Below are 24996 nucleotides of genomic sequence, written 5' to 3'. Positions count from 1 at the left end.
GCCCAGGAGGAGATGTCTTATTTCCCCCATGCCTGATGGCAAAGGTGGGTTTTAAGGAGTTTACGGAAGGCAGGTAGAGTAGGGGCAGTTCTAATCTCCGGGGGGAGTTGGTTCCAGAGAGCCGATGCCGCCACAGAGAAGGCTCTTCCCCTGGGGCCCGCCAACCGACACTGTTTAGCTGACGGGACCCGGAGAAGACCCACTCTGTGGGACCTAATCGGTCGCTGGGATTCGTGCGGCAGGAGGCGGTCTCGGAGGTATTCTGGTCCGATGCCATGAAGGGCTTTAAAGGTCATAACCAACACTTTGAATTGTGACCGGAAATTGATCGGCATCAAATGGCATGGCTTAATCATATCAGAAATCAAATTGCTAAGTTTATATTATAGATGTTTGATGCCGAAAATAAAGAGATGGACAATATGTTGAAATCTGCATGCCCCCGGAGGCTCTCTGGAAGCTAAAAATGCCCTCCCAGAGCCTCTGTGTGAGCCAAAAATCAACTGGGCGGCACACACATGGAGGTTGGAGCTGAGCTAGGTCAACAGCTCGTGTGCCAGCAGATATATTATTATTATTATTATTATTATTATTATTATTATTATTATTAATTGGATTTGTATGCCGCCCCTCTCCGTTGACTCGGGGCGGCTAACAACAGCAGTAAAACAGTACATAACAAAATCCAATACTAAAAACAGTTAAAAACCCATTCTATAAAAACCAAACATACATACAGACATACCATACATAAAATTGTAAAGGCCTTGGGGGAAAGTGTATCTCCGTTCCCCCATGCCTGGTGGCAGAGGTGGGTTTTAAGCAGCTTACGCAAGGCAAGGAGGGTGGGGGCAATTCTAATCTCTGGGGGGAGTTGGTTCCAGAAGGTCGGGGCCGCCACAGAGAAGGCTCTTCCTCTGGGTCCCGCCAAGCGACATTGTTTGGTTGACGGGACCTGGAGAAGACCCACTCTGTGGGACCTAACTGGTCGCTGGGATTCGTGCAGCAGAAGGCGGTCCCTGAGATAGTCTGGTCCGCTGCCATGAAGGGCTTTATAGGTCATAACCAACACTTTGAATTGGGACCGGAAACTGATCGGCAACCAATGCAGACTGCAGAGTGTTGGTGTAACATGGGCATATTTGGGAAAGCCCATGATTGCTCTCGCAGCTGCATTCTGCACGATCTGAAGTTTCCAAACATTCTTCAAAGGTAGCCCCATGTAGAGAGTGTTACAGTAGACGAGCCTCGAGGTGATGAGGGCATGAATGACTGTGAGGAGTGAGTCCCGGTCCAAATAGGGTCGCAACTGGTGCACTAGGCGAACCTGGGTGAACGCCCTCCTCGCCACAGCTGAAAGGTGTTTCTCTAATGTGAGCTGTGGATCGAGGAGGACGCCCAAGTTGTGAACCCTCTCTGAGGGGGTCAGTGAGTCTCCCCCCAGGGTAATGGACGGACAGATGGAATTGTCCTTGGGAGGCAGGACCCACAGCCACTCCATCTTGTCTATAGCTCCGCGTCTTGTCTATAGCTCCGCGTCTTGTCTATAGCTCCGCGTCTTGTCTATAGCTCCGCGTCTTGTCTATAGCTCCGCGTGCCACCTGTGGCTCCCTAACCTGCTCGTCCAGGTTTTCAAAAGACTCACCCAGATCAACCGTGTCACTTTGTCCCTCTCCTTTATTCCTGTCATCCACTTCTTCTTTTTCCTCCCACCCTTTCTAGCCTTAGACTCTTTTCTAAGAGACTCTACTTCAAACAACTCGACTTTTTCTTACACACAGAATATTGAACTAACCCCCGGAGCCTCTTGCAGTATCAGACCTGAAAAGCAACAAGGGTGTGGGAGAAACTCACATGTCTCTGATGAAAGGACCGAGGACACAAAAGATGAAGGTTTGAGGAAGGGAGGCTGCTGCGACTTAACAGGGAAGGAGACACTCAAGGCTGCATCATTATTTTTACAACATCGTTTCTGTTATTCAGTAGGTTATAATCAGCCTTCCAGAGGAGAAGCCCAGTGGCAGGATCAATAAATAAATGAGAGATACTCCTTGATATTTTTTAATGGAATTCAAGCCAATAAATACACACACACACAAACACATACATACGCACACCATATATAACTCACGTTTATTGACAGATGGGGGGGGGGGAAACAGACAAAATAACAAGGTTGGAAGAGGCGTTGGAAGACTTCTACTCTAACCCCCTGCACAAGCAGGAGACCCTATAGTTGTGATGGTGAACCTATGGCACACGTGGAGCCATATCGGAGGGCACATAAGGCATTGCCCTATGTCAGTTCCAGCGCTCATGCACGCACTAATCAGTTGATTTTCAGCCTTGGGGAAGGCCATTTCGCCCGCCAGAGGCTTCAAGGAAGCCCCAGAGTACAAAAAATCACCCAACGTGCAAACTGGAAGTTTGAAAAAATAGCCCATTTGTGCTATTTTTCACATTCCAGGCTCCAGGAAGCTTCCCTTATGGCTCCGGAGGGTGAAAAACAGCACAACAGGCAAACCGGAAGTCCATTTTTCTGAACTTCCGGTTTGCCTGTCTGGCCATTTTTTCACTGTCCCAGGCTTCAGTGATGCCTGTGAATATGCATGGTGATGGGGGGGGGGCAGCATGGGGGGAGCGCTCACGTGAAGGGGGTAGGAAAGGGGTGTGGGCACATGTGCTCTCTCGGTGGCAACATAGGCGGCACCATCTTGGTTTTGGCTGTCTTTTGCTTCTGCACAAGCACAGAAGCTGGGTTTTTGGCACTGCGCATGCGTGCACCAGTGCAATGCAGCTACATGGTGTGCAACACGCATGCGCCCAAACGGTGTGGGAGGAAGCAAGCCAACGGTGAGTTGAGTTAGAATCCACTCATGCTTCAAGTGGTCACTATATGAATGGTTATAAGCCAAGGACTACTTGCATTAGTCACCCCTCCAACTTTGTTTTAGAAGTAGAAATAAGAAATGGGGGAAGAAGGGGAAGAAGAATGGGGAGGAGGAGGGAGAAGAAAGAAAGAAAGAAATAAAGAAGGAAGGAAGGAAGAGGAAGAGGAGATGAAGAAGAGAAAGAGGAGGAAGAAGAAGAAGAAGTAGAAGAAGAGAGGAGGACAAAGGAGGAGGGAGAGGAGGAGGAAAAAGGAGGAGGAGGAGGAGAAGAAGATGAAGAAGAAGAAGATGAAGAAGAAGAAGAAGAAGAAGAAGAAGAAGAAGAAGAAGAAGAAGAAGAAGAAGAAGAAGAAGAAGAAGCTTCTTAGTCAGAACTGCAGGGAATATATTTAGATTCCCCAATATCACTGCGGTTTTTTTCCCATGATTACTAAATTATGCCAAGTACTTTAAAAAAAAACTTATGCAAAATAATGTTATGCACATGAAAGGGTTGTGTTTAATTAGAATAATTTCTAAGGCTAGTTGTTTAGAAAATAAAATTCGGTTCCCTGCAGATTAAGAACACCACCAGAGAGCCATTAAAACAGCAGCAGCTTCGCGTAAAGCACAGGAGCGCCGAGTGTTTCATTGACAAAATGACTCTTTCTCTGCCTTCCTTCATTTTTACTGCCTGAAACGTTGGGCCGCTTGGCCTGTATCGAGAAGCATCGCCTCGATTAGGCGCCAGCCGCTCACTGTATTAATCATAATCCAGGGCACCTTTCAGAGAGCAACGAACATAATTTAGAGGACCAGGATTCGGTTTTCAACAGCATTTTTTTCTTATTGAGCAACTCGGGAAGTGGAGGGACCTCAAGAGGGGAGGGTTGTGGTCAGTGAAGGGCTACTAAAGTTTTACTACCACACTGTGGGCTTGGCTTATGCAGGATGCAATGCATTTTCTTTCAATATCTTTCAGTGCAAAGTGGGTTCTCTGGAGTGGAGCTCCATTTTTGCTACCCCACTGCATTCTCCCCCCATCCGGGCAGTAGCCCACCCTGGTTGTGGTCTCTAACAACAGCAGGGTGGTGGAGAAGGCATCTATCCCTCACCTGCACCCTCGCAGGGGAGAGGGAGGGAGTGAACGGCCTCCTTGATGGGCAAATGGAAAGTAGTGGTGTTATTGGCCTGTGGGTACTAAAAATACAAGAAGTGTGTATGTGTGACGGGAGAGATTACCCACTCCTGATAAAGGCTGCAAAATGGCAAGCAATGGTGCGTGTGTGTCTGTCGGTGTCTTGTGTTTGTGCTGCATTTTCTTAGCTGATGCCCAACCAGCATCAAAGGAATTAGGAGGAAATCTATGAGGAAGTACTAGTTTGTTTGTGTGTCTGCTTGTCTGCCTGTCTACCCATCCTTCCATCTCTCTATCTCAATCCATCCATCTCTATGTTATCTCTCTTTCTCTCTCTCCCTCCCTCCATCCACCTCTCTATCTCTTTCTCTATCTCAATCCTCTGTCTCTCTGTCTGTTCATTCATCCATCACTCACCATCTATCCATCCATCTATCACTGTCTCTCTGTCTTTCTTTCTTTCTTTCTATCTTTCTTTCTTTCTTTCTATCTGCCTACCTACCTATCTGTCTATCTATCTATCTATCATCTGCCATCTATCTGTCTGTATGCCTATCCGTCTGTCTGTCTGTCTGTCTGTCTGTCTGTCTCTCTCTCTCTCTCATCTCTATTTATCTATCATCTATCTGCCCGCCCGCCTGCCCGCCCATCCCTCCCTCCCTCCATCCATCCACCCACCCACCAACCCAACCCAACCCAACCCAACCCAACCCTGTCTGTCTGTCTGTCTGTCTGTCTGTCTGTCTGTCTGTCTGTCTGTCTGTCTGTCTGTCTGTCTGTCTGTCTATCTATCTATCTATCTATCTATCTATCTATCTATCATGTATCATCTATCCTCCTCTTCCTCCACTTTCTCAACCTCTTCCTCCTCCTCTATCATAGCCCCCAAATTTTGTAATTCTTCACGCAAAGGATCTTAAATATCCTTTCTTTATGACTCTTAGAAGATCTTGAAAGACAATCTTATCTCATCAGGCTTTCAATTCCACCGTGTTTCCCCAAAAATAAGACCTCGTCTTATTATTATTATTATTTTTTAACCCTGAAATAAGCGCTTGGCTTTATTGCCGTGCACTCAAAAGCCCAATTGGGTTTATTATCAAGGGATATTTGTGGGGAAACAGGGTAATTAAAATTTACCCACATCCAGCCTGCAAGACAGTTGATTTCTTATTAAGGTTGCTTTTTTGGATTGATTTCTATTGTTTTTTTTATCATTTTAACTTGTTGGACTTTTCACAAAATCTTTTTTGGCTATAAAAGCTGTAAAAATCAATATCAATTCTTTGTTTTTTGTTAACATTACTGTTACTTTTACCATTTCAGCTTGTTGGAATCCTCACAGAATCTTTCTTGGGCTATAAAACCTGTAAAAACAATCTATCAATTGCTTTTGTTGCCATTGCTGGGAAGGTTTTAATTTAATTCGGTGGCTCTTTTTTTTCTTTCTTTTAAAAAAATAATTGCTTAATTTGGTTTACCCTGGATTATTTAAGGTGCCTTTGTGTTGTTAACTATTGCAGGAGTTGTGAAACAGGGCAACAGAAATCAAGAAGGAAAATAAATAAGCTGGCATTTTCGTGCTGTCTGTGTTTTACGACTAACCTATCGATTGTGGTATAGGGTGGCGCGATGTGATTGTTTTGTGTGAATATTGCATATGAGGAAGCTTGTTAGTTTTAAGGCTACATAAAGATGAAAGGCACTCTGGAATGCACAGGAAGTAAATAAAAACTTTATTTGGCAAGAAATTATCTCCCTCCCCCCTTTTAATACTAAACAATAAAAAGTAACACCCTAATTGAAAGATAAATTTGAACTTTTCAGGCAAATCAGTAAGAGAGCAACCAACAGTGATGATTAATTAGTCTGCCTTTTACTATTTAATTGTTCCCCATCAGATCTCTATTGGGGGTGTATAATCAGGTTCACTTAATGCAGCTTAAAAGTAAAAGACTCTCTTCTTATTAGTTTTCCAATCCCACTTTTATTTTGGCAGGCTCAAGACAGTCTATCTGTCCGGATATATGCAGAAGAAGGTAGGAGGACTAGATAAGATACAAGAATATAATGTGGCAATTAATGAACCAGATAAATAATGAAGACACGTTTGTAGAAAACAGTAGTTTCACTCTTTAGTGTAAAAGGTCTTCTACTTCAGTCTTCTATATATAGGAACTTTACTTTAGCTATATTCAGCTTACTTATAAGTAGATACTCAACCAATCCAGGTTACAAGTAGATACTAAACCAATCCAAGTTTCTAGTAGGTATTTAAACCAATCCAGGTTTTTAATAGATACTAAACCAATCCAGGTTTCTTTGTATCACTGCTACCAATCAATATTTAACTCACACTCAAACTGTTCCAGCCAACCAATTAACAACCACCACCATCAACAGCAAACAACAGACAGAAGAACAATCGTGGTGAAGTTGATTTGCATCTTATAATGCTCTGGCCCAATCAAATTGCAGTTTACACCCTATGACTCAGCATTAACTGCTTACATTCTACTTTTTATCTTATACGGTAATACAATGAAATATCATCCAGGATCGCTAATCCTGACAATAGCTCAGGGGTGTAAAACTCGATTTCATTGGGGGACATTGGAATCCTCAATCTGAGTATTGTATTGGCAGTTCTGTGTTAGTAAAAACTTCAGAAGAGAAGGATTTAGGGGTGGTGATTTCTGACAGTCTCAAAATGGGTGAACAGTGCAGTCAGGCAGCAGGGAAAGCAAATAGGATGCTTGGCTGCACAGCTAGAGGTATAACAAGCAGGAAGAGGGAGATTGTGATCCCGCTATATAGAGCGCTGGTGAGACCACATTTGGAATACTGTGTTCAGTTCTGGAGACCTCACCTACAAAAAGATATTGACAAAATTGAATGGGTCCAAAGACGGGCTACAAGAATGGTGGAAGGTCTTAAGCATAAAACGTATCAGGAAAGACTTCATGAACTCAATCTGTATAGTCTGGAGGACAGAAGGAAAAGGGGGGACATGATCGAAACATTTAAATATGCTAAAGGGTTAAATAAGGTCCAGGAGGGAAGTGTTTTAATAGGAAAGTGAACACAAGAACAAGGGGACACAATCTGAAGTTAGTTGGGGGAAAGATCAAAAGCAACATGAGAAAATATTATTTTACTGAAAGTGTAGTAGATCCTTGGAACAAACTTCCAGCAGACATGGTTGGTAAATCCACAGTAACTGAATTTAAACATGCCTGGGATAAACATATATCCATCCTAAGATAAAATACAGAAAATAGTACAAGGGCAGACTAGATGGACCATGAGGTCTTTTTCTGCCGTCAGTCTTCTATGTTTCTATGTGACACATCAGGGTTGTGTCTGACCTCAGGGGTACTGGTGGGTGTGGCCAAGGTGGGTGTGGCCATCTCGACATCACTCACGTTGGGGGCACCTGTGGTGACCCGAGGGCTCTGCCAGTGAAAATGGAGCTTCGGAGGTCCATGTGTGACCCTCCCAAACTCCATTTTCATTGGCAGAACGTTGCAGGAGGCCATCCGGCTGAAAACAGAGCTCATGTGGGCCATGCACAGCCCTTCTGAGGCCAGTTTTCACTGGCAAGGCACCATGGGCTGGTCCTTCACTGTTTCCAGGGCAGCCCCATGGGCCAGATTTAAGCAAACCGTGGGCCACATCTGGCTCACACACCGGCCTTAAGTTTGATACCCCTGGTCTAACGAATGTTCCTACTTCCTATTTTCCCCACAACCACCACCCTGTGAGATGCGTAGGGCTGCGAGAAAGAGTGTGTGGTTGGTCCGAAACCATCCGTCTAAAGGAGGATCTTAGGCAGACTGCCTGGTCCTCTAATTTCAAGTCCAGCACCTTAACTTCTACAACAAACTAGCTCCCTTGAGTTTCATTGAATGCTGGAAGGTGTGTCTATGTTGTTTTCTATGGAAGAGGTTTGCTACTGCCTTGGATTATGTCAGAATATTCATGAAGTGGGAGAGCCAATGGTAACAAGGTCAGCCAATGAATAGGCAGACCAACTAAGTCAGCCAATGGGAGCTTAAACACTTCTGAGTCTGTGCAGAGAATCAAAATTGAAACTTAAGCTGAAGGCTGGGTGTGGATCAGCCCACTCTGTACTCTCTGTCCACTCTGAAGTCTGATAATTTGATTATTTAGTTCGTATTTGAAGTTCAGATTCTCCTTCCCAATGTGTAGGACAGAGCATTTGCTAGTTGAGATTTGGAGTTGCCATGTGTTAGACCACTCAGAAAAAGAGTTCAGGTCTTTTTGGAGAGTAGTTGTGTTATCGGTGGTGTTGAAGAGTTTTACATCGTCACCGAAGAGGACACAGTTGCTTGTGGATATAATCGCAAAGATCATTGATGTAGAGAATGAAGGGTGTTGGTCCCAGTACACTACCTTGGGGAACACCGCTTTTAACTGGGATGGATAGGGTGCTTCCTAATTTGACCACTTGTTGTCTGTTTGACAGGAATGCTTTAATCCAGCTATGGAGGGATCCTGAGATGCCATAGGATTTGAGTTTTAGTTGTCGTGGACCACTGAATCAAAGGCTTTGCAGAAGTCGATATAAAGTCGATATAGTTAAGAGGAAGATGGGTTTGTGGCTGGTTGCCACCACATGCATGCCCAAAGTTAATCTTCTTCTTCTTCTTCTTCTTCTTCTTCTTCTTCTTCTTCTTCTTCTTCTTCTTCTTCTTCTTCTTCTTCTTCTCCTCCTCCTCCTCCTCCTCCTCCTCCTCCTCCTCCTCCTCCTTCTTCCATAAAATACAAGAAATTGTATAAGGACAGACTAGATGGACCATGAGGTCTTTTTCTGCCATCAATCTTCTATGTTTCTCCTTCTTCTTTTTCCTCCTGCTCCTCTCGATCGATTATCCCAGGCAGGGAGTGTTTTCCCAGTTGCACACTGCTCTGAGCCCACAAGAGAAGGCAGTCAGGTGGGGTAGGATGGCTGTGTTGGTTCTTATTGTTCTCGGCGGGTACCACTGTAGCCATGAACAGTGGGGTGAACCTGATGCTGGACAAGGACGAGCATCCTCTGCAGCTGGGCGAAAGCTTCGAAGGGCCCCCATAAATCTTCCTTCCACACAATTCACTGTGAGTGCCCGGCAGAGTTGGTGCTGATGGGCCAGGCTGGTGACCCCAAAACACCAACTTGATTAAGCTGGCCTGGCCCCGTGTCAAAAGAGGGCCCTAACTACAGTAGCCTATGTCTGCCTAACTGAAAAGAGATTCAACTGAATTCAGTGTGACTTACTCCCAGATAAGTGGGTAGAGCAGCCTTCCCCAGCCAATGGTTTGCCTGCAGCTTATAGTGAGTAAAATAATAAACATGAACACTAAAATTCTATTGGGGCCCAAATTGGAGAGTTGCGGGGGGTAGCGTAATATTTTCTTCCTGGGGTGGGGAGGTGTAACAGAAACCCATACCACATCTCAGACATCAACACACTTGAAAATGTCCAAAGATACTTCACCAGAAGAGCCCTTCACTCCTCCACTCGAAACAGAATACCCTACGAAAATAGAGTAACGATCCTGGGCCTAGAAAGCCTAGAACTACGGTGCCTAAAACACGATTTGAGTATTGCCCACAAGATCATATGCTGCAACGTCCTACCGGTCAATGACTACTTCAGCTTCAACCGCAACAACACAAGAGCACGCAACAGATTCAAACTTAATACGAACCGCTCCAAACTTGACTGTAAAAAATATGATTTCAACAATCGAGTTATCGAAACGTGGAACTCATTACCGGACTCAATAGTGTCAACCCCTAACCCCCAACACTTCTCCCTTAGACTCTCCACGATTGACCTCTCAAGGTTCCTAAGAGGCCAGTAAGGGGCATACATAAGTGCAGTAGTGTGCCTTTCGTCCCCTGTCCAATTGTCTTTCCTTTCTTTCACCTATCGTATATATTCTCTTCCTTTCATATATCCTCTCCTCTAAGTTCACTTTTACCCTTATATATACAGTGATACCTTGTCTTACAAACTTAATTGGTTCCGGGACAAGGTTCTTAAGGTGAAAAGTTTGTAAGACGAAACAGTGTTTCCCACAGGAATCAATGGAAAAGCGATTAATGCGTGCAAGGCCAAAATCCACCCCTTTTGCCAGCCAAAGTGCCCATTTTTGCACTGCTGGGATTCCCCTGAGCCTCCCCTCCATGGGAAACCCCACCTCTGGACTTCTGTGTTTTTGCGATGCTGCAGGGGAATCCCAGCAGGGGAATCCCAGCATCGAAAAAATGAGCACTTCACTGGCAACGGAAGTCCGGAGGTGGGGTTTCCCATGGAGGGGAGCCTCAGGGGAATCCCAGCAGCACAAAAACGGGTGCTTCGCTGGCAACGGAAGTCCGGAGGTGGGGCATCCCAGCGGCAGCAGTGGGTTTGTAAGGTGAAAATAGTATGTAAGAAGAGGCAAAAAAATCTTAAACCCCGGGTTTGTATCTCGAAAAGTTTGTATGACGAGGCGTTTGTAAGACGAGGTATCACTGTATTACCACATGCCTATTTTTCTTCCTATGTATTTGTGTATTGGACAAATGAATAAATAAATAAATAAATAAATAATTGAGCAGCACTGGTTTTTGGGGAAAGGAAAGGATTCAGGTTGGGTCCTATAAGTCCTGTCCCATCTCCTCAAGGCTTTCTAGCAGGAGATGGAGGAGGACTTAAGACTCTCCAATTCTCATCCATCTTTTCAAGGGGACGATCTGCTTTGGCAAAACCAGGTCAGAACCAGAGTAAAAATAGAAAGCTATGAGTAAGCAGGCAGGTGTCTGTGACAAAAATGTGACAAGCCGCTTTTCGTTCCTTTCTTTGATAAGCTGGCTGTCACCAACGGAAACTCCAGGCAGGCTGCAAAGCTTCAGAAGGGGTCACTAGTCACTAGAGCTTAGAACTACGACGCCTAAAACACGATCTAAGTATTGCCCACAAAATCATATGCTGCAGCGTCCTGCCTGTCGATGACTACTTCAACTTCAACCGCAACAACACAACAGCACGCAACAAATTCAAACTCAATGTTAATCGCTCCAGGCTCAACTGTAAAAAATATGACTTTAGCAATCCAGTTGTCGAAGCATGGAACTCATTACCTGACTCAGTAGTGTCAACCCCTAACCCCCAGCATTTCACCCTAAGACTATCCACGATTGACCTACCCAGGTTCCTAAGAGGTCAGTAAGGGGCGTACATAAGTGCACCAGTGTGCCTTTCGTCCCCTGTCCAATTTGTCTCCCCTTATCCCATATGTCACATATCCTTCCTCCCTTCATATATCTCCTCCTCCATTTCCATATCTTTTCCTTGTATGTAATACTCCATGCCTATTCCCCTTGATGTGTTTTGTGTATTGGATAAATTAAATTAAATTAAATTAAATTAAATTAAATTAAATAAATTAAATTAAATTAAATTAAATTAAATTAAATTAAATTAAATTAAATTAAATTAAATTAAATTAAATTAAATTAAATTAAATTAAATTAAATTAAATTAAATTAAATTAAATTAAATTAAATTAAATTAAATTAAATTAAATTAAATTAAATTAAATTAAATTAAATTAAATTAAATTAAATTAAATTAAATTAAATTAAATTAAATTAAATTAAATTAAATTAAATTAAATTAAATTAAATTAAATTAAATTAAAAAACTAAAATAAAATAAATATAATAAAATAAATTAACAGACTATCAGAGTTGGAAAGGACCTTGGAGGTCTTCTAGTCTAAACCCCAGTTCAAGCAAGAGACCCTATACTTGTGATGGCAAACCATGGCACATGTGCCACAGGTGGCATGCTGAGCACTATCAGAGGGCACGTGAGACGTTGCCATGTTTCAGCTCCAGCACGTGACAGCTGATTTTCGGCCTTGGGAAAGGCTGTTTCGTCCTCTGGATGCTTCAGGGAAGCTTCCTCGAAGCCCCGAAGGCAAAAGGAAATCCCCCAATTGACACACTAGAAGTTAAAAAAACGCACTTCCAGTTTGCAGTTGCACTGGTTTTTTGCACTCCAGAGGGTTCAGGGAAGCCCCGGAGTGCAAAAGTGGGCAAACCGGAAGTGAGATTTCTGAATTTCCTATTTGCCTTTATGCTGTTTTTTGCACTCCGGAGGGTTTAGGGAAGCTTCCTGAAGCCCCGGAATGCAAAAAACAGGACAAAGGGCAAACTGGAAGTGCGTTTTCCGAACTTCCAGTTTGCCGTAGTGCTGTTTTTGGCATTTTGGAGTTTCGGGAAGCCTTCCCGAGCCCTCCGCAGTGCAAAAAACAGCGCAACGGCAAACTGGAAGTGCGTTTTCTTGAACTTCCGGTTTCCCCATTTGGGCATTTTTTTTCACCTACCAGGTTTCAGAAAGGCCTGTGTGCATGCAAGGGGGGGTAGTGCGCGGGTGTGTGCACGTTTGCTAACATATTCACACCCACCCCGTTTGGCACACAAACCAAAACAGTTCACCAACCCTGCTCTATACCATTTCAAACAAATGGTCCTGGAATTGCTTCTTAAAAATCTCCAGCAATGGCTCCTTGGACTATGGACTAAGAAAGGTTTTTGATACAGTTTGTCACCTCTGTTTCCACATTTAATTGAAAAATCAGGTTTGCATTGATCCAGATCTACTGTTAATTTTATTTATTAATTTTATTAATTTTATGGGCAGTACTCGGTATTCTCACTTAAGAAATGTCTCACTTAGCGACAGAAATATTGCAGCTCAGTTGTAGTCATAAATTGAGGACTAGCTGTATTTTTTAATAGATATTTTATTGCAATGGAGAAAGTTGGAAGTCACTACTCTTTATTTTTCTTTTACTTTGCTCTTTCTCTTAGTTGCCCAGCCCTTGTTTTTTCTGTGCTTTTTATTTAATAATGAAGTTTATTTTTTTTTAAAAAAGTAAAGAAATAAGTCTTTGCATTTATTAGTCTCCAGATTACAGGAGGAAACAGTGTATGGTTCTGTTATTCCCAATGCCTGTTTCAGAAATCTAGCAAAAGAAAAAATGAAAGTGCTGGAGGGATTCAGAAGGGGGATTATGGACCACCCTAAAAAAACCCAGATTTCATTAATTAATCTCCTAATCCCCAGATTTCAAGCACTATCCAGGTTTTTTATTTCTGGATTTTTTAAAAAATGACTTAAACTGGAATTGGTTATCCTTGCATTTGATTTGGCAACAGCTCAATAGATTAGTTTTTATATCCTGGCATTGATCTTATTTATTTTATTTAGTTAAATTTAGTTACATTTGTAGGCCGCCCTTCTCCAAATGGACTCAATAAATTTTACTATTTATTATTTCACGTTTTACTATTTTAATTTAATTTATTTTTCACTTTTAATGGTTTATGTGTAGTTTAGTGGTTTGTGTATAATGGTTTTCATGACTTTATCAAACATCTGAGGTTGTGTCTCTACATTAACAAATTTGTGTGCCTTCTGCATCCTTAACAATCTTTATTTATTTATTTATTTATTTTAAAGTTCTTTAATTTATCTTACCATTATTGAATAAGACACCAACACACCCCTGGGCTACTCTGGCTGCTTTAAGGTTAGAATAGTAAATAATCAAATAGTAGAAATCATGACTTCTTGTTAATGTTAATTAGATCCCAGCTAAGGGATTATGCTCCATTCTATAAATTAAATATCTCCCTCCAGTTAAAAAGGCAGCATATAGGGGGAAAAGTTTCTTATCCATTGCTGATCGTTTTCTACTTTTTAAGATGATATCCCTTCTCAGTAATCTTAAATGGTACTTCTACCTGCATGTATAGCAGTGAAGGCCTGCAAAAAAATTTACTACCACAATGTGGGCATGGCTTGTTTTGTGGGTATGGCTTGCCGGCCATGTGACCAGGTGGGAGTGGCTTGACGATCATGACCGAGGGGGGTGGCTTAAAGGTCATGTGACTGGCTTAAAGGTGGCCAACTTGACGTCACTCATGTCAAGGGTTAGGTTACCTGGCCTCTCCTTGACTCAAAGAAATACAAGATATTTACCATTACTGGACATCCAAAATATATTATTTAATCATATGTATACATGCCATATGTGTACATACATATTACATTATCTAGTACAGTGTTTCCCAACCTTGGCAACTTGAAGATATTTGGACTTCAACTCCCAGAATTCCACAGCCAGCGAATGCAGGCCGGGAATTCTGGAAGTTGAAGTCTAGATAGCTTCAAGTTGCCAAGGTTGGGAAACACTGATCTACTATATAAACTGTATGTGTATGTACACATACAGACAAACACAGCTCTTCTAAAATTATACACATTCAACCTCATTTACTGTGATAGGAAAAACATACCCAGAGCCCAGAAGGGAAAAAAAGGAAAAAATTCAAAGTTTTTCTACTTGTTCTGCGTACCTGACCATACCTATAGGAGCCCATCACTGATGTATAGGTACCTCTATGCATCTAGTACAGTAGGTTATTTTTTAAAACACCTATCACTATTTTGCAATGTAACTTTGGAAGTTGACCTAGCAAGGATTTCTTGACCGTAGAATTTTATGCCAGAATGAATCAGTTCTTGCTGTCCGAAGTCATTAACGTCAAATTTCCTGTGTTTCTTTTACCAGATTCCTTCTGTGCACTCCCAACCCTACAAATCTCATTTGATGGAACCGTTTTTCTACCAGGACTAAGCAAATGGTGCCTGCTACCCACTGGAGAATAGCGGGGAGCAAAATATATCCTCACCAGTGGTGGGTTCTCCTGGTTCATCCCCATTGTGCGAATCGATAGCGCCAGCAGAAGGCTCCTCCTACCCATCCACTTCTGTACATGCGCAGAAGCATCTTGCACGCGAACCAGGAACAATGGGTTTTAGAACTCACTATTGATCCTCACCAATAGTGTGCAGTTCGGAGAGTGGCAGCATACAAATCTAAATAATAATAATAATAATAATAATAATAATAATAATAATAATAATAATAATTCTGCAGTGGCACAGATGATCCACTGGAACTTGTGCCGAAACTACCATTTACCAGTGGCAAAGAACTGGTGGGATCACAAGCCCGAAAAAGTGGTCGAAAATGAGCAAGCAAAACTACTGTGGGACTTCTGACTTCAGACTGACCGAATTCTGAAGCATAACACACCAGACATTGTGATCGTGGAGAAAAAGAAAGTATGGATCATCGACATCGCAATCCCAGGAGACAGCAGAATTGAGGAGAAGCAGCTAGAGAAATTAGTGAAATACGAAGATCTTCGTATTTCATATAATAAATAATAATAATAATAATAATAATAATAATAATAATAATAATAATCAATGTCATCTGGCGAGACCCAGGGAAGAGCCTTCTCTGTGGTAGCCCCGACCCTCTGGAACCAGCTCCTCCCAGAGATTAGGATTGCCCCCACCCTCCTTGTCTTTCGTAAACTCCTTAAAACCCACCTCTGTCATCAGGATGGGGAAATTGAGACATCTCCCCTTGGTCTATATTCTTTATGCATGGTATGTTTGTGTGTATGTCTTGCTTTTTAAATAAGGGGATAGTAGGAATTGAGTATGTCTAGTTTAATAGAAATGAAGGCCTAGGGGAATCATGATAGCAGTGTTCCAATATCTCAGGGGTTGTCACAAAGAAGAGGGAGTCAACCTATTCTCCGAAACACCAAAATAAGAAGGATAAGAAGCAGTGGATGAAAACTAATGAAGGAGAGAACCAATCTAAAATTAAGGAAAAATTTCATGACAGCGAGAACTATCAACCAGTGTAACGACTTGTCTGCCTGCCTGCCTGCCTGCCTGCCTGCCTGCCTGCCTGCCTGCCTGCCTGCCTGCCTGCCTGCCTGCCTGCCTGCCTGCCTGCCTGCCTGCCTGCCTGCCTGCCTATCTATCTATCTATCTATCTATCTATCTATCTATCTATCTATCTATCTATCTATCTATCTATCTATCCAATTTCTATGCCTCCCTTTTCCTGGGACTCAGGGCAGCTCACAATAAACAAATAATAACATGAAGAAATATAATATTAAAATATACTAAAAATCACCTCTAAAAACATACAGAAGTCTAATTTAAATAAAATTCTAAAAAACCCTACATCAGAGGTCTCAAACCTGGGCCACTTTAAGACTTGTGGACTTCAACCCCCAGAATTCCTCAGCCAGATTGCTGAGGTGAGGTGGTGAGCTTTGCTGGCTGAGGAATTCTGGGAGTTGAAGTCCACAAGTCTTAAAGTGGCCCGGATTTGAGACCCCTGCCCTACATGTTTAAAAATAAGCAGCAACATTCATTCTAATATTCTTCATTCATAGGCCAGATGGATGCTCCAACACTTGTGAGATTTTCAAGAAGAGATTGGACAACCATTTGTCTGTAATGGTAGAGGGCCGAGATGGTGAATCTATGGCACACGTGCCGAAGGTGGAATATGGAGCCATATTGGATTTTTGTGATTCTTCCTGATTTTTGGCCTTGGGAAAGGCCATTTCCCTAAAGCTCCCCATAGGCAAAAAAACATTCCCGAGCGGACAAACTGGAAGTTCAGAAAAACGCACTTATTCCGTTGTGCTGTTTTTTTGCACTCCGGGCCTTCAGGAAGCGTCTCTGAAGGCTCTGTAGTGTAAAAAACAGCACAACAGGCAAACTGGAAGTCCATTTTTCTGAACTTCCGGTTTGGCTGTTTGGCCATTTTTTCAGCATCCCAGGGTTCATTGAAGCTTGTGCGCATGCACAGGGACGGGGGATGGGAGACAATTTTAGATTATTTTAGACCAGTGTTTCCCAACCTTGGCAGCTTGAAGATATCTGGACTTCAACTCCCAGAATTCCCCAGCCAGCAAATGCTGGCTGGGCAATTCTGGGAGTTGAAGTCCAGATATCTTCAAGTTGCCAAGGTTGGGAAACACTGTTTTAGACAATCTTAGACTATCCACTGATGACCTCGAATGCCTCCTATTTTGTAAATTGTGGTTAAAGTGTCATGAATAGCGTTGAGCATGATCTGCCTATGTTTTCATCTCGTTTTCTTTTTTTTGTGGCCCTGCAAGGGCAAAACCCCCAATCATTATAAACACAATTGTAATGTGTAATCGGCTCATGATGCATTTGCAAAGATGATGAAAACCAAATTGAAAAGGAAATCGGGTATTGTAAGATGGCAAATATTGACAGGCCGAGCAGCATAAAGTGATGCCATGCCCGAAATGCAGGATGAAATTTATTATCACAGATTATCCGCACTCGGTCAAGGACCTCGGGATACTAATAACTAAAGATCTAAGTGCCAAAGCCCACTGCAAGAACATCGCCAAGAAAGCTTCAAGAGTTGTTAATTTAATCCTACGTAGCTTCTGCTCTGGAAATCTCACACTACTTACCAGAGCTTACAAAACTTTCGCCAGACCCATCCTAGAATACAGCTCATCTGTTTGGAACCCATACCACATTTCTGACATTAACACCCTCGAAAATGTCCAAAGATACTTCACCAGAAGAGCCCTTCACTCCTCCACTCGAAACAGAATACCCTACGAAACTAGACTTACAATCCTGGGTCTTGAAAGCTTAGAACTACGACGCCTTAAACATGATCTAAGTATTGCCCACAAAATCATATGCTGCAATGTCCTGCCTATCAAAGACTACTTCAGCTTCAACCACAGCAACACAAGAGCACACAACAGAATCAAGCTTAATATTAACCGCTCCAAACTTGACTGTACAAAATATGACTTTAGTAATCGAGTTGTTGAAGCATGCAACTTATTACCGGACTCCATAGTATCATCCCCTACCCCCCAACATTTTTCCCTTAGACTATCCATGGTTGACCTCTCCAGATTCCTAAGAGGTCAGTAAGGGGCATACATAAGTGCACTAGAGTCCATCCCCTGTCCTATAGTCTCTCCTATATCTCGTATTTCTTCTCTACTATATCCTCTATAACATTCATTGTGTATTATTGTGTATTAGACAAAATAAATATTTTTTAAAAAAAATTATTTCTTTATTATACTTGTATGCCACCCTTCCCCGAAGACTTGGGTCGGCTCATAGGAAAAATACAAAACAATATATATACAAATCTAATTTGTGAAAACTACCAGCTAAAATCCCAATACTTTAAAAGGCAGTCAATTGGCTCAGTCACATCCACACATAACATTTAATGGTCAGGGAGGGGGGGGCATAATCTAGCTGCCCCATGTCTGGCAACATAGGTGGGTCTTAAGGCCCTTGAGAAAGGCGAGGAGGGTGGGGGCAGTACGAATCTCTGGAGGGAGCTGACTCCAGAAGGCCCAGGGGCTGCCACATAGAAGGCTCTTCCCCTGGGCCCCGCCAGACGACATTGTCTGGCCGACGGGACCCAGAGAAGTCATGCGGAGTCCCGTAAGTAATCTGGTCCGATAATGTTGCATCTAGGTTGTGACTTTTAAATGCACCCAGATGAGTGAGTTACTTCTCATATTATAACAAAGTAAAGGTAGTTCTCAACTTACAACATTTCATTTAGTGACCCGATTCCTAAGAGGTCAGTAAGGTCCGGGCATAAGTGCACCAGCATGCTTACCGTCCCTGTTCTAATGTTTCCTTTTTATTAGTACCCATATCATGTACATAAACAGTGTTATATCTGTGTATACTTCCAATATGTACTTGACAAATAAAAACACACACACACACACACAAACAAACAAACATTGGGAATTTTTGTTTCTTTCTTTTCTTTGTTAAAGGACAACTATTATAAAAGTAGTGGTAAGAAATATACATTAAATTGATATTAAGGATATATGGAGAAGATTGAAGCACTACAGCCTAAAATGATTAGATGTGATTAAAAAAGAAGGACCCTAAAAACTGTATTGGTTAATAGCTTTTTAAATACATATAAGAAATTTGACTAACTATTCTTGTCCAGATGTTTACTAGGTTTTTTTCCTCCATTCCTATAGAAACATAGAAACATAGAAGTCTGACGGCAGAAAAAGACCTCTTGGTCCATCTAGTCTGCCCTTATACTATTTTCTGTATTTTATCTTACAATGGATATATGTTTATCCCAGGCATGTTTAAATTCAGTTACTGTGGATTTACCAACCACGTCTGCTGGAAGTTTGTTCCAAGGATCTACTACACTTTCAGTAAAATAATATTTTCTCATGTTGCTTTTGATCTTTCCCCCAACTAACTTCAGATTGTGTCCCCTTGTCCTTGTGTTCACTTTCCTATTAAAAACACTTCCCTCCTGGACCTTATTTAACCCTTTAATATATTTAAATGTTTCGATCATGTCCCCCCTTTTCCTTCTGTCCTCCAGACTATACAGATTGAGTTCTTTAAGTCTTTCCTGATACGTTTTATGCTTAAGACCTTCCACCATTCTTGTAGCCCGTCTTTGGACCTGTTCAATTTTGTCAATATCTTTTTGTAGGTGAGGTCTCCAGAACTGAACACAGTATTCCACATGTGGTCTCACCTATCATCCTTTTCCTCCCACTCAGGACTGTATGACTGTAACTTGTTGCTTGTATCCTAAGATGTTTATTAATATTGTTTTTTCATTGTTTATTTGATCCCTATGACTATCATTAAGTGTTGTACCACATGATTCTTGACAAATGTCTTTTTCTTTTATGTACATTGAGAGCATTTGCACCAAGACAAATTCCTTGTGTGCCCAATCACATTTGGCCAATAAAGAATTCTATTCTATTCTATTCTATTCTATTCTATTCCATTCTCTTCCATTCTCTTCCATTCCATTCCACTCCACTCCACTCTATTCCATTCCTTTCCATTCCATTCTATTCATACCGAAATAAAAAATAATAATTATTGTAATGTATTTCAAGATTGATGGTATCTTATTTTGCATATGTGTTTGGAGTGAAAAAAATAAAAAATATATATTTGCCAAACATGTACAGGGGCAGCAAAGTGGAGGGTGGGGTGGATGGGGAGGGCATGGGTGTGCTGGAAAATTGGGGAGGGGGGATGTCTCAGAGGAAAGCATTCTTTCATTGTTCTGAAAAAGGCAAGATCTGATCCAGGTCTCTCAAGAACCTTCAGCAAAGGAATATATTCTGTTGGAGAGTAGATTAAGTCAGCCCCCTCTGTTTTTTAATTGCTCAGAAAGAAAGAAAGAAAGGATGCTTTGAAGTTACCGTGAGGGGCGGAGGGAGGGAGAACAGGCTGATTGAAAGTAATTCGACTCTTCCGGCCATCAAAGCATCAGCTGATTTGCCCTGAATTCAGTTCTCAAGCATCCATTAAATAATGCTTTATTATATTACGAAACCGGGGAGCGGGGGAAAGGAGGGGCCGACCGCATCTTAGTTACCTTCCTACCATTAGCGGTTTCTCCACCTTCCTGCTTTCAATCTCTTTGCTTTTATAAGGAATTAAAAGCTCCTTGCCCACCCTAAAGGGGAAAAAAAAATACGTTTAACCTTCTGTCATAATTGTCTTCTGTTGATACCGCTTGCAAATGTAGGCAGGAATCTTCCTTTTATCAAAAGCAGAATCCTTTTGCTATACTCGAGCTGGAAGGAAGGAAGGAAGGAAGGAAGGAAGGAAGGAAGGAAGGAAGGAAGGAAGGAAGGAAAAAAACAACAGCAGCCGTTTGTATTTATTAATTTGCTGGGCTTATTTTCTTACAGGCCAGAAAGGCAGTAATTTAATTTAATTTAATTGTGCAGGGTCAGAAGGAAGGCTGAGAAAATATCTGCAGACCCCTCCCATCCTGGACATAAACTGATTCAATCCCACCCCGCAGGACAACCGTTGTATGCCAAAACAACTAGATAGAGAGGCAGTTGTCATTGCTCTGCTGAACAGTATTGTTTTATGTTTAAGTATATTTAACCATGTGGAGTGGCTGTGTTATTATTATTAACTAACAACAAATATTGGATAGATAGATAGATAGATAGATAGATAGATAGATAGATAGATGATAGATAGATAGATAGATAGATATAGACAGACAGACAGATAGACAGGAAGATATGAATATAAGAAGAGCCATGCTGAATCGAGCCAAATCCCATCAAGTCCAGCATTCTGTAGATAGACAGACAGACAGACAGACAGACAGACAGACAGACAGATAGATAGTCTCTCTCTCTCTCTCTCTCTCTCTCTCTGACGCACACACATAACAATAAATATTAGACAGATAGACAAACAGAGAGAGAGAGAAATAGACAGACAGACAGATACCGGTAGATAGATAGATAGATAGATAGATAGATAGATAGATAGATAGATAGATAGATAGATAGATAGATAGATAGATAGATGATAGATAGATAGATAGATAGATAGATAGATAGATAGATAGATATAGACAGACAGACAGATAGACAGGAAGATATGAATATAAGAAGAGCCATGCTGAATCGAGCCAAATCCCATCAAGTCCAGCATTCTGTAGATAGACAGACAGACAGACAGATAGATAGTCTCTCTCTCTCTCTCTCTCTCTCTCTCTCTCTCTCTCTGACGCACACACATAACAATAAATATTAGACAGATAGACAAACAGAGAGAGAGAGAAATAGACAGACAGACAGATACCGGTAGATAGATAGATAGATAGATAGATAGATAGATAGATAGATAGATAGATAGATAGATGATAGATAGATAGATAGATAGATGATAGATAGATAGATAGATAGATGATAGATAGATAGATAGATAGATAGATAGATAGATAGATAGATAGATAGATAGATGATAGATAGATAGATAGATATAGACAGACAGACAGATAGACAGGAAGATATGAATATAAGAAGAGCCATGCTGAATCGAGCCAAATCCCATCAAGTCCAGCATTCTGTAGATAGACAGACAGACAGACAAACAAACAGACAAACAGACAGACAGACAGACAGATAGATAGTCTCTCTCTCTCTCTCTCTCTCTCTCTCTCTCTCTCTCTCTGACGCACACACATAACAATAAATATTAGACAGATAGACAAACAGAGAGAGAGAGAAATAGACAGACAGACAGATACCGGTAGATAGATAGATAGATAGATAGATAGATAGATAGATAGATAGATAGATAGATAGATAGATAGATAGATAGATGATAGATAGATAGATAGATAGATAGATGATAGATAGATAGATAGATAGATAGATAGATGATAGATAGATAGATAGATAGATAGATAGATAGATAGATAGATAGATAGATGATAGATAGATAGATAGATATAGACAGACAGACAGATAGACAGGAAGATATGAATATAAGAAGAGCCATGCTGAATCGAGCCAAATCCCATCAAGTCCAGCATTCTGTAGATAGACAGACAGACAGACAAACAGACAGACAGACAGACAGATAGTCTCTCTCTCTCTCTCTCTCTCTCTCTCTCTGACGCACACACATAACAATAAATATTAGACAGACAGACAAACAGAGAGAGAGAGAAATAGACAGACAGACAGATACCGGTAGATAGATAGATAGATAGATAGATAGATAGATAGATAGATAGATAGATAGATAGATAGATAGATAGATGATAGATAGCCTTATATATAAATCTCTCTCTCTCTCTCTCTCTCTCTCTCACACACAGACACACACACACACACAAATCCCCATACATTTTCAGAAATCTGGCCTGTTTTGAAAGTCATGCCCTCCTCCTTCTCCACCTTGCCCAAGCCCCTTCCCCAGGTATTTGCCTCGCCTAGGACCAACCCCACCCCCAAGTCACTTTACCCGATTTGAGCCTTCTTTTTAGTCCACCCAGTAACTCCCACCGAACACCCCTATTTGTACACAGCTACCCTTAGGCCAGTATTTTCTCAGTCCTTGGCAGCTTGAAGATGCATTGGACTTCAACTCCCAGAATTCCCCAGCCAGCTATGAATTCTGGGAGTTGAAGTCCACGCATCTCCAAGCGACTGAGATTGAGAAACTCTCTGCTAAGGCTTTGTGAGAAGTCAGAAGTGCTCCAGAACCAGGCTTTGGGGCAGAGTGAAGACTAGGCCCATCGATCAATTGGTCTATGGATTCATTTTATTTTTTAAAAAAGATGTACCTGTTTGCCTCGGGTCCTCTTGTGAATGACAAGAGGCCTTCTCATTGGCCTGGCTAATTTCAATCAGGAAGGGGCGTGTCCTTCCTTTGCAGTTCAATAGCAGGAGGAGGATCCCCTACCTCACTGACTCCGCCTCCCTTTCCTCCTGCTGTTCCTGAGGGAACAAAAATAGGTGGACAACTGCTAGCAGGTCAAGGCCTTTGCTCATCCTTCTCCATTCAGCCTTGGGATTAGTGAAGCACTTCAAACCGATTTGGGGGTTCAGGTGGTGCCATGAACATACTATCCAAAGTTTTCTGGTACTGCCTGGCTGTCTTCTTCACGTTGGTCTGCTTTGGGGCCTGCTTGCTGGTCTACATCAAACCTACCCAGCTTTGGTTATACTTCAAACCAAGCCAGGATGATTTTAACCCAGACATGCTCTTCAGTCAGGGTGGACTGTACAGTAACCAAGGCAACGTCACTCTCGTTCTGGTCTGGCTGGGCCCTTTTGAGTACAGATTTAGCTCATTCAATTGCCTGGAGTGGAACATCACCAATTGTTCCATCACCATGGATCGGAGGGCGTACAATCGGTCCCACGCGGTCATCTTTCACCACCGAGAACTTTGGTGGAATCTCAGAAACCTCCCAAAGCAGCCCAGGCCTTTGTTTCAGAAGTGGATCTGGATGAACATGGAGTCACCCAGCCACTCGCCCCCCAAGCATGGAATGAACCGCATCTTCAACCTAACCCTCAGTTACCGCCGGGATGCAGATATCCATGTACCGTACGGCTGGCTTATTTTTAAGCCAGACGCCTCTCGGGTAAAAGTGCCCCCGAAAGACAAACTCGTATGTTGGATAGTCAGCAACCGATATTCCCAAGAGAGAATGAGATATTACAAGAAGTTAAAGGAGTATATTGAAATTCATACTTATGGGAAATTTTTTGGGCGCCCTCTGAGCTGGAGAGAATTCATGGTTACTCTTTCCTCTTGCAAGTTTTACCTGGCCTTTGAAAACTCCATCGCGAAAGATTATATAACCGAGAAAGTTTACATGGCGTTTTTGACTGAATCTGTGCCTGTGGTTTTGGGTCCTCCCAGGGAAAATTATGAGGATTTCATCCTACCTCAGTCTTTCATCCACGTGGACGATTTTATGTCACCTCAGCATCTCTCAGAGTACCTTCTGAAGCTTGACCAAAATGATAAGCTGTACCTAAGTTATTTTGAGTGGAAGAAGGATTATTTGGTGTACCATCCCATTTTCTGGAAACCACATTTATGTCTAGCTTGTGGCTATATCAAGAATCACCCGGAATACAAGACTGTTGGAAATCTAGAAGAATGGTTTTGGGAAAAAAGGCCATATGATTCTTTCCTGCAGGTTAAAAGAAAGAAAAAGCTGTCAAGATCACTAACCTGAAATTGAGGAGATATATAAAAGAATAAAAATTCTGAGTACAGCCTATTTGCAATATTTCCTTTCTTCTGAATATGGAAAATTGTTTTCCTTAAGGCTTGGACATGTTAATCCAGATAGTATGTGGATAACCTTATCTTAGATGTTATCTTTTTTTAAAAAAACCATGTTATTAGGTAATTTCTGAATTCTTTGGTGGAAGAAATGATCTCTGGCTTTTGACTTTGGTTTTCAAACCCATTTGGTTGTGATTTCAAACAAGAATTAAAAGTTGCTAAAACGGGTCTGTGTTGTGTTCCCTCATTTAAACATTCTGCACCACACCGTGTACTATTGTAGCATTTTAATCACACATTTCCCCTTCAGGGCTGCAAATTTTGCTATGTGTACAGATGGTCCTTAAATTACGTCCACAACTGGGGCCAAGATTTATGTTGCTAAGAGAGACATTTGTTAAGTTATTTTTTTTTCCCATTGCATGACCTTTCT

General features: G+C 41.8%; 1 protein-coding gene across 1 annotated transcript; it reads left to right on the top strand.

The window, feature by feature from the left end:
* Positions 1–23373: 23373 nt before the first annotated feature.
* LOC139166003 (4-galactosyl-N-acetylglucosaminide 3-alpha-L-fucosyltransferase 9-like) lies at positions 23374–24696 on the top strand. The gene has a single exon (XM_070749259.1). The coding sequence runs from the start codon at positions 23374–23376 to the stop codon at positions 24508–24510; it is 1137 nt and encodes a 378-aa protein (XP_070605360.1). The 3' UTR covers positions 24511–24696.
* The last annotated feature ends 300 nt before the right edge of the window (positions 24697–24996 follow it).

Source organism: Erythrolamprus reginae, chromosome 3, assembly GCF_031021105.1.
Source record: "Erythrolamprus reginae isolate rEryReg1 chromosome 3, rEryReg1.hap1, whole genome shotgun sequence".
NCBI classification, from domain to species: domain Eukaryota; kingdom Metazoa; phylum Chordata; class Lepidosauria; order Squamata; family Dipsadidae; genus Erythrolamprus; species Erythrolamprus reginae.
The sequence above is the reverse complement of the archived record's forward strand: the minus strand, read 5'-3'. Positions and strand labels throughout refer to the sequence as shown.